This window comes from Stenella coeruleoalba, assembly GCF_951394435.1.
Source record: "Stenella coeruleoalba genome assembly, chromosome: 1".
Lineage (NCBI taxonomy): Eukaryota > Metazoa > Chordata > Mammalia > Artiodactyla > Delphinidae > Stenella > Stenella coeruleoalba.
The window spans coordinates 15,255,360-15,266,396 of record NC_137169.1 but is presented as its reverse complement, the minus strand read 5'-3'; the positions used below and the strand labels follow the sequence as shown (position 1 = coordinate 15,266,396).

At 46.9% G+C, this 11,037-nt stretch overlaps 1 protein-coding gene across 1 annotated transcript; it reads left to right on the top strand.

Moving 5' to 3' along the window:
- Nucleotides 1–4,791: 4,791 nt before the first annotated feature.
- Nucleotides 4,792–10,561, top strand: LOC307186099 (group IID secretory phospholipase A2-like; the record flags this gene model as incomplete). The annotated part of the gene is made up of 4 exons (XM_079920780.1): nucleotides 4,792–4,937; nucleotides 8,093–8,237; nucleotides 8,878–8,984; nucleotides 10,416–10,561. The coding sequence occupies exons 1-4, from the start codon at nucleotides 4,850–4,852 to the stop codon at nucleotides 10,559–10,561; spliced, it is 486 nt and encodes a 161-aa protein (XP_079776906.1). The 5' UTR covers nucleotides 4,792–4,849.
- Between the last annotated feature and the right edge of the window lie 476 nt (nucleotides 10,562–11,037).

Sequence of the window (11,037 nt, the reverse complement as noted above, 5' to 3'; positions counted from 1 at the left end):
CACGGCATGTGGGATCCTCCCAGACCGGGGCACGAACCCGTGTCCCCTGCATCGGCAGGCGGACTCTCAACCACTGAGCCACCAGGGAAGCCCCTGTCCTGATCTTTAAAAGCGCCAATTAGCTTGACTATTTGGGAAGGTCATATAAATCTCTCTTACAACCTGTACTCTTTTGTGTCCAGCTTTCTTCATTCAGCATTATGTTTGTGAGATTTTTCCGGGTTGTTATGTGTAGCTGTGGTTTGTCGATGTGGTGTAATCACGCCATCTACCATTCTGCAGCAGACAGACATCGAGTGGTTTCTGGTTGTTTAATTCACTTACTTTAGTTCTGCTTGGGTGCAGCGGGAGAAAAGTGGATCACTACCCAACAAAGGAATCTCAAATCTCTCCCTCCCTCCTCGCCCCCTGCCAGATGGTATCAGAGATGAAGTTCAGAAGACCCTGAGGAAGTCCAGCTTCTTTATTTTTTTTAACCTGTTTTCCTATTTTTATTTTTTTAATTTAATTTTTATTTTATATTGGAGTGGAGTTGATTTACCATGTTGTGTTATTTTCAGGTGTACAGCAAAACGATTCAGTTCTACATAAATCCATTCTTTTTCAGATTATTTTCCCATATATGTTATTACAGAATATTGAGTAGATTTCCCTGTGCTATACAGTAGGTGCTTGTTGATTATTTATTTTATATAGAGTAGTGTGTATATGTTACTCTCAAACTCCTAATTTGTGTCTTCCCCCTACATTTCCCCTTTGGTAACCATAAGTTTGTTTTCAAAGTCTGTGAGTCTGTTTATGTTTTGTAAATAAGTTCATTTGTATCTTTTTCTTCTTTTTTAGATTCCACATATAAGTGATATCATATATTTGTCTTTCTCCGTCTGACTTACTTCACTTAGTATGATAATCTCTAGTTAAGCCCAGCTTCTTTAAATTTCCTCTTCCCCTGCAAACCTTCAGTAATCCTGAGCTGCATCTCTAACCCCCTCTGGCAGGTTTCATCATGAATGGAATTCAGGCAATGGGATCATTTCAGTAAATGGGGCTTTGCGGGGAGGGCTGCATCAAGTGGAGGACGCTGGTCACTGGCTGAAAGGACATGTTCTCAACCCATGGGGGTGTCTCTTAGGAGATGGGAGTCCACCTTCTTCTCTGCACTGAGGCTGGGGGCAGCAGTCTCCAGGCTCTGCCAGCTCTTCTCATTTCCACCTCCATCTATGTTGGGAGGGCAAGAAAGTAGCCCCTGGGTAAAAGGACTCATCTGTAAAATGGGGATTAGGGCACTACCTGCTTACATTTACTTAGAACAGTGCCTAGCACGTAGTAAGGGCAGCTCTGGCAGACCTCTATTCTAACCCAATTTCTGCCACGTACCTGCTGTATGACGCTAGGCGGGTTTCTAACCTCTCTGAGCCCCAGCTGATGGTAACTATTCTTAATAGAATTTGCACTTCAGTGTCTAAGTCCTCTCCTGCTCCTTTCTGTCCACCACTTGGAGATATTGATGGACTGTGGCCTAATAGTATCACCAAGTGTTCTCCCCACTGTTTCCAGGAAAGTAAAAATACAGACTTTCTGGCAAGTCTCAGGAAATGACCAGTTCTAACTATTATATGCTGCTGATGGAACCAGAAGCAAGGGAGTTTCTAAATTCCTACGAATTTCAGAAAGAGGAAGAAGTTTAAGAACGCTTCAATCTTCTAATTCAGCAGTTTCACTTCTGGAAACCTACTTTAGAGAAACCCCCTTTTAAAAATAGACAAAGCTTTATTATCATAGTGCCTTCTTTTCTTTTCCATTTTTTTTTTTTTTTTTGACTATGCTGGGAGGCATGCAGGATCTTAGTTCCCCAACCAGGGATCAAACCAGTGCCCCCTGTGGAGTCTTAATCACTGGACCACCAAGGAATTCCCCATAGTATTTTCTATAACAATGAGCAATGGTGACCTAAAAGTCGTAATAAGAAAAAAAAAAGCAATCAATAGAAACAGACCTAGAGACAATGCAAATGATAGAATTAGTAAATAAAGACATTACGACAGTTGTTATAACTATATTCTATATGTTTAAGAACATAGAGGAAAGCTTGAGCATGTTAATTAGAAACATAGAAGATATTTTTTTAAAAACCCAGGTCACATTTCTAGGGAGAAAAAAATACACTGAGATGATAGAGTGGATAGGATTAACAGCTGACTCCAAATGATTGGAACCAGAAGGTTAATGAGATTGACTCCCAATTACCTCACCACCAACCAATCAGAAGAATGTCCATGAGCTGATCACACACTCTGCAACCCCCTCTCCCTCACCCTGTCTTTAAAAACCTTTCCCTGAAAGCCACCAGAGGAATTCAAGCCTTTTGAGCATTAGCGGCCTGGACTCCTTGCTTGGCACCCTGCAATACACGGTGCACTTTGGTTCACCACAGCCCGAGGTCAGTAGATTGGCTTTACTGTATGCTGGCAAGCAGACCCAAGTTCGGTTCAGTAACACTATCACTGCCCCATTTCACACATGAGGAAATGGAAGACGGAGCCGAGCAGCGTTCTCCCAGTGAAGCAGCTGGAACACTGGGGAGGCAGCCTGAGTTCGAATCCCACGTCTCGGCCTCTTCACCTCCACGTGATGCTACATAGCCCGTGTTGTGATCACCATAATGGCATCGTCTCTGTGGGTGAGATTTGGTGTGGTGTGCTGTGTGCATGTGTTCTCTAAACCCCACAGCAATCAGAGGAGGGAGGGACTGTTGCCCCCACATTGTCCCCATTCTGCAAACGAGGAAGCCAAGGCTCATGAGGTCAGGTGATTTGCCCAGGGTCCCACAGCTGGTAAGAGAAGAAGCCAGAGTTTTAACACAGTCCCTTTGATCTCAAACTCAGCCTTTCAGCTGTGCGCTGGGGCCTCTGGGAGTATCGGGGACAGCAGATTTTGAGAACTCTTTGTAGCATCTATTCTGGAAGCAGCAGAGAGAGGTCCTGGCTACTTTTGCTCCTGCCGAAATGATACCAGCCTGGGGGAAGCTGGGGCTCTGGAGAGAAGTCCTATGTCCCATCAAGACCCCAGATCTAGAAGACTGTACAGTAAGGTCCCACATTGGTAAGAGCACCAGGGAATGACTACTGAGCACACAGAGGGGAGGAGTGTCAAAGAATATGCCAGAGACATTTCATTTACTTGCTGCTTCATTATTTTGCATGCAGATTGCTTTCTCACATAGGAGATGATCAGTTGGTGACTGAGTCTAGGAACAGAGGAAAATTAGATTGAAAAGAGAGAGCGAAGAGGGCTGGGAGAGGGAGAGGGAGAATACCTAGCAGTGTCTCGCTTTTTTGGGTGGACTGATTAGCTAGCAGCAAAGAGGTCAGCCTATGCACTGTGTTCTTGAACAGCTATATGACGGGCACGGAAGAAACCCAATTTCTGGTCTCACGGACTCTCCACCAAACCTTGGAAGGTTACCAGTGGAGCCTTTGTGGCAGACCATCCCTTTGTAATGTCATGTGTGTCCTGCCATCAGCATCTCCACCCTAGTTGGGCTGGGTCCACACCATTTGCCTCATTAGGATTCCCATTGTAATCTGGGGCAGACCTTCCGCAGGGTAAGTAGTCAACACACTCAACACACGTCAATTGCCTTCAAATTGTGTGTGTGCTTTGACTCAGCAAGTTCACTTAAGGAGTAGATCCTATAGAAACAATTTTGGGCAGAAACTGAGATTTAACAACAAAGATTTCTTTCACTGTACCACTGTATGGTCTAAAAGAGTACGAAATTGACCTATATGCCCATGAATAGGGGATTTGTTAAATGAAGAGCATAGTCAAATAATGGAATACAAGGCTGCCTTTCAAAACATTTCTGCAGGAGAATAGTTAACAACATAGAAATATGTTCAAGTTATTTTAGTAAATGAAAAGACAGACTACAAAGTACTACCTGTAACATTTTCCTAATTCAGTCAGGGAAAAGTGTGGAAAGATGTATATAGCAATAGAACCAGAAGGACATACACCAAAGTATTAATAGTGGAAACAACTTAAGCTCCCATCAACGGGTGAAGGGATAAAGATGCCATGTATGTGAGTGTGTATATATATATATATGTACACAATGGAACATTATGCAGCCGTAATAAGAAGGATATCCTGCCATTTGCAACAATATGGATAGACCTTGAGGGCATTGTGGTAAGTGAGACGTAAGACAGAGAAAGACAAATACTGTATAATATCACTTATATGTGGAATTTAAAACAGCCAAACATATAAAAACAAAGAGTAAAATGGTGGTTACCAGGAAGTAGGGGATGGGGAGGGATAGGACCAAAGTTGTTTAAAGGTACAAACTTACAACAAGTAGTAAATAAGTCCTAGAGACAGTAGAGTGAATATAGACAACAATGTTGTGTTATAATCGCCAAACTTGCTAAGGGACTAGATCTTAATTATGCCAACCACAAAAAGAAATTGTAATTATGTGACATGATAGAAGTGCTAATTATTGCTGCCATGACAACTCATATTATAATATATAACGTACCAATATGTTGTACACCTTAAATTTGCACAATGTTGTATGTCAATTGTTTTTAAAAAATGAATGGTGATGAATGGATTCACAAGTGATTTTAAATTTCTTCTCATCGCTTATGTTTTCCAAATCTTCTACGCTGAACTTGTTTCTACTGCAATCAAAAAGTTGAAAAAACAGATATTAGAAACAAAAATCATAAAATTCCTCATTGCCGGAAAAGAGGAAACAAAGAGTATGGGTGACCTCGTCCAGAGCTGGGAGGGGTACATGCATCCAGTAGGGTTGCATCTGATATAAAGAGCTGCTAGCATGGAAGGGGACTTCCAGCAGCTGCCTCCACTGCTCTGTGCTGGGATCATGCGACTTGCCTCGCTGTGCATGCTGGTGGTGTTTGCTGGTAAGTGGGGACAGGACCCACAGCTGGGAAGGCAGGGAGGGAAGCGGAGATGCCCTATATTTCTTTCCTAAGCTGAGCTGTTGCTCTGATCCTCACTGCCCTGGCCTCGCAGTCCCCAACTCTTTGGCCTCCTGCAAGGAGCCATCCGTGGCTATCAGTCCCCTGGAACAGTGGCTTCGGCCAGAGAGCTCTGGACCGCCAAGCTGTGTGGCATACGAAGGCGGGAAACTACAGAAACTGTGGTCCAGCTGAACTGATGCCTCTGGTACTTCGGACACAAATTATAGAAATGGATCTGCTCCCCTCTGTCCCTTTGACCAGATAATAGCAATCTTTTACCTATGTACAGCACTCTACATTTTTAGAACTCTTGCATGTTCATTATCTCCCTTGAACCTGGGAAGAGGGTTCTGTTGACCGCTGGGAGATGGGGCAGTTTCCATCCGATCTTTAGCAGATCAAATGTACAAATCTGGTTCCTGGCAAACTGGCGTTTTTGTTTCTTGAGCCATCTCAAAATATGTGATTTGAGAAAGGATTTGCATTTTTAAATGTGGTTTTGTGTTATTTTGGGGACTTCCAAATTCTCAAGAGGAACACATCTCCAAGGTTACCGTAAAAACCATTAGGAAAATTGCAATCAAGCTGCAGAAATTCATCTCTCAGATGCAAAGAGGCAATACAGTATAGAGATAAAATACACAGATGAACCTGCATTCAGATGCTGGCCCATCACCTCCCAGTCGTATGACCTTGGCCAAGTCCCCCTACCCCTCTATATCCTCATCTGTAAAGTGGGCACAATGGCACCCTTTACATTGGGTTGTTAGAAGGACTCTAATGAGAAAACGTTTACAAAGTGTTTAGCAAGTGTAAGTAATAGTAAGCGAGCAATAGTTTAACACACAGCACATTCACGAGATAGTAGTGATGTTACCTCCTGCCACTGCCGCTAACCCTTGGGAGAAAGGGCTCCATCCCCTTCAGTGACAACTGAGGATGGAAAAAAGTAACCCAGGCAGGTATTTCTGTCAAGCTAAGCCAGTGCCTGAAGCCCTCATGACCACAAGTTGAGCTCCTCAATTTCCCAGGGCTGGGTTGACCTCACTGTAAAATTATGAGAAATAAGACCACCCGAAAGCATTCTGAATCAAAGTTGAATTTATTGTTTGCCTGGCAAGGAACAGCTGCATCCTTCAGGCGTGAGTTTATTTGTGTGGCTATTTCTAAGCTGAAATGGAAAAGGCTAGACTTAGGGGGGACAGAGGTACAGCAAAAAGGTGAGATTCTGAATTCAGGTCCCTGGCTGGCCTCCAGGGTGGACGGTAACTCTCCTGGCAGTGGGCTGCTTTCTGGTGCCTTATCACCGAATCCGGAAGTCCAGAGGGCCTGGGGTCATTCCTTAGGATGGTCAAAACTTAGCAAGGTTTCTCTTTAACACCCGTACATCTACAGCCACCGTGGCAAACAGCAGTGGCATTGTGGATTCCCACATGCTGGGGACACGACCTGCCTGCAAGTCCCTGACACCACCAGTCACTTTTACCTACAGCCCAAGGCAAGCACCCTGCTTGTGATGGAACCCTTGGTCTGCTGCATGAGTTCATCCCAACCCCACCTCTTCCCATCCCAACCTTCCCCAATCTGGGGCTCATCCCTGGTTTACTACTTACTTCATTTGAGTGTAGCGCTTTCATTATAACATCATTTACTTGGCGGGGAGGGGCTCCAAAACTAGGGTCACCTGAGGGGGCCTCCCCAGCCCAGTCTCCCTGAGACTCTGGGCTCCATCTGTGTCCTTGGATCATCTCCCCAGCTTGCACACAGGTACATTCCAGTCCCCTCTTACCTTGTCTGTTTCTCCCAAATTCTCCCCTGAATTCATTGACTTAATATATTTTATTTCTCCTAACTCAACATAATGTATTCCTCTCTCCCAATAAAATAAATTCCCCTTATGATCAACTCTAACCAGCAGATATTATGACTGAAATGAAAAATATCCATGAAAGTCATTGATTTCGGGGCTTCCCTGATGGCGCGGTGGTTGAGAGTCCGCCTGCCGATGCAGGGGACACGGGTTCGTGCCCCGGTCCGGGAAGATCCCACATGCCGCGGAGCAGCTGGGCCCGTGAGCCATGGCCGCTGAGCCTGCGCATCCGGAGCCTGTGCTCCACAACGGGAGAGGCCAGAACAGTGAGAGGCCCGCGTACCGCCAAAAAAAAAAAAAAAAAAGAAAAGAAGATCATTGATTTCTAAATCACACTGCTTCCCACGAGAGCCATGCATGCTGTTTAATGTGTGGATTTCTCTACAGGCTGTGCTGGGGGTCTGGGGAGGTGGGGTGAGTGTAAGAGGAAGGGTGTCTTCCTATTATGGAATGTGAACTCAATGCCCAGAGACACAGAACAGAACCAGACTGCCTTGGGTTTCAATCCTGGCTCTTCTATTTACCAACTACCATGACCTGGAGCAAGTTACTGAGCCGCAGTGTGTTCATCTCTAAAATGAGGATTAAAAATAGTACTTATAGTACCAATGTTGGGTTTTTAGTTTTCATAAATATACCACGATTATCTAAGAAGACAATAACATTAGAGGAAACTGAATGAGGAGTATATAAGAACTCTCTGTATGATCTTGACAACTTTTCCATACACCTAGAATACACCAGAAGAAAAAGGTTATTTATTTTTTTTAAAAAAAAGTGTTTATCTCATGGGATGGATGGAGTCAATATGTCACTAGATGAAAAGATGCAAGGTAAGCACTCACCAACTATCCTTATATTTTCAATAACCTTAGTGTTAGTTGTCATTTTATTTTATTTATTTCACTTATTTATTTTTTTTGTGGTACATGGGCCTCTCACTGCCGGGGCCTCTCCCGTTGCAGAGCACAGGCTCCGGACGCGCAGGCTCAGCGGCCGTGGCTCACGGGCCCAGCCGCTCCGCAGCATGTGGGATCCTCCTGGACCGGGGCACGAACCCACATCTCCTGCATCGGTAGGCGGACTCTCAACCACTGCGCCACCAGGGAAGCCCTGTTGTCATTTTATTATCCAAGGTCATTGGTTTGATCCAGATGCCAGGCCTGCAGCCCACTGGCTTCCACTTAGATTCATGTCCTCTCCTTGTGGCTGGGCTCCTTGACAGGTGTGATTCCAGCCCAGGGCGGGATACTGGACCTGAACAAGATGATCAGACGAGTGACGGGGAAGAGACCCATCTTCTCCTATTTTCTCTATGGCTGTCACTGCGGATTTGGTGGCAAAGGCCAACCCAAAGATGCCACAGACTGGTAACTCCTCCCAATCATGCCCTGCCCCTACCCAGGGACCCTCCCCTTTCCTCTCCATCCATTTATTCATGTGGTACTATGTGCTAGGAACTCCGCTGAGCTCCAATCCAGCCCCAGCCCTTCTGGAGGATTCCCCAGAATCTCTAAAGGCCCCCTTGTACTCTCAACCCCAAACTAGTTAGAATACCCACATACTCCCCAGTGCCGTTGAACATTGTTTTTTAAAAGTCTTACCTCTTTTTGCCATGATCGCATTTGGTTTTCACAGCAACCCTAGGGATCAGCCAGAGGAGGGATGAGAGCCAGCCAGGCCCGGGGTCAGTTCCCTCATCCACCACTTACAGGCTGTGTGATCTTGGTCAAGTGGCTTGACCTCCCAGAGTCTCAGTTTCTTCATCTGTGAAATGGGGATAATGCAAGCACCTCCATCATAGGGTGGTCAAAAGGCTTAAGAGAGAATTCATAGATAGCACAGGTGCCTGGTACACAGGAAACAATAAGAGTTAGCTAGAAAGACTAGACCCTGCAGGCCTTGACTCTTGCAAGATAGGCACACAGTTTCTGCTCTGGGGCAGGGACAGCCAGAGACCCGAGCTGGCCAAGGACTCATCACCACCATCCCCGTGTCCTCTCCCTCCAGGTGCTGCCACACCCATGACTGCTGCTACGCTCACCTGAAGCACCACAAATGCAATATTCACTTGGATCGCTACAGCTACACGTCTTCCCAGGGGAACATCCAGTGCTGTGAGTGCCCAGGCCTCAGGGTTGGAGTTGGAGGCCGAGGAAGAGAGTTCTAGCCTGCATTGCCTTAATGTGCTGTGTGACAATGCACAAGCTACTCAACCTCTGTGTTTTTCTCATGTGTCCAGTGGCAGTAGCTGGGCTGTGGAGGAGAGGCAGGAATGGGGGTAGGAGTATGGAGAGGTCCAATAGGGGCTTTGACCCCTTGTGGATCTGGAAGGCTGGCAGACCTCAGCTTAGATCCCTGACCCACCACTAACCAGCTGTGTGACCTTGAACACGTTGCTTAACTTCTCTGAACCCCCTCTGGAAACTCAGGAAGATAACAGTATTCTACTCCATAAAGTCAATTCAAGAACTAAAATAAGAGCAGACACAATGGGCCCTGCAGATGCATGCTCGATAAATTACACAGGCTATCGACGTTACTGTTAATTTTTTCATCATCATTTGTCCTCAGAGCAGCCCAGCCACGAGGCAGCACCACCCTGGTAATCTCTATTTTGCAAACAAGGAAACTGAGACTAGAGTGAACTGTTTGCTCAGGGTGACACAGATGTAAATGACGAAACCTGGGCTGTAACCCAGGTCACCTGGCCCCTGGGTTCATGCACAGAGAAAGGTGGCAGGTCCCAGGGCTGGGAGTTGAATGGGCTCATTAGCTGTCACTGTTAATTGAAAACTTAACAATAAAAACAGTAATAGTCAACATTTACTGACCACTTACTATGTGCTGAGGGCTTTGCCTTCTTGCTTTAATCTTTTATATATACATATATATATATATTTTTTCAGATTCCTTTCCCTTATAGGTTATTCAAAATATTGAGTACAGTTGCCAGTGCTATACAGTAGGTCCAGATCTCCTTACCCCCATTTTACAGATCATGAAACTGAAGCACCATGGTCCTTTCCCCAGAGGCTTTGCGCATGCTGTTCCACCTGCCTGGAACAGTCCCCTCCTCCACCCTGACTTTCGGGAATGGGGGCAAACCCTTCCGATCTCAGCTCAAATGGCTCTTGACACTGAGTCAGATCCCACCCGTTTCCCATCTCGTAGCCCCTGCATTGTTCCTCACTCCCGGGTAGCACAGTTGCTGGCACTCATTTCTGTGGTTCTCTGATATCTGCCCTCCCCAGCGGGGTGTGAACCTCACGTGTCCATTCTGTTCTGTCCTTTCCCCCCAGGGCCTGCCACAGGATAGGTGCTCAACTGTTTTCTGAAGGGATGAATAAACAAAGGAGCAATGGCACACAGGGAGGCCATGGCCCGCGCCCAAGGTCACAGAGCTAGAGTCAGAGTAGCTGGCAAGGGTACCAAAAGCCATGAAAGGGCTGAGCTGCCATCAGCGTCTCCCTCCAGGGGCTCTGAGACACCCCTGCCCCGGCTGGGGAAGGGATAGATGCTAAGTGCCCTCCTCCTCCACCCCGCAGCTGACAAGGGGAGCTGGTGTGAGCAGCAGCTGTGCACCTGTGACATGGAGCTGGCGCTCTGCCTGCAGCGGAACCTGGACACCTACAAGAACCACCTGCGTTACTACTGGCGGCCCAGATGCAAGGGCCAGACCCCCATGTGCTAGGAGGAGCCCCCTGCACCGTGCCACGCCCCCTACCCCGCTCCTGGCTTCTTGAGCTCCAGAAGTCCTGCAGGACCACTGCCACCCCCCCCCCCCCCGCGGGATCTAACCCCTGAACCAGCCTGGCTTCTTTAAAACACTCCCTGAAAAAGGGAGGGTCTTGGCCTTCCCCCACCCCACCCCCCACCTTGCCTCTTGGACCTTCTAAATCTTCCCAGCCAAGGCAGCAGCTGTCTCCCCTAAGGGTGGAATGGGGTCTTAGGAAAAGCCAAGGCCAGGGAGCCCCCAGGGATGGTGTTTAGGCCAAAGCAGCGGGCGTTGGGCGTGGGGTCTGGGGGCGAGGTGCAGCAGATTCTCCCTCTAATGCCGCTCCAGGCACCCCCCTCCCCAGGTCCCCCCCCCACCAGTCCAATGCACCGTCCAAGCTGCCACTGGAGTGGCCTCTCTAAAGGGTGATATTGATCTTTTTGTCTGCATGA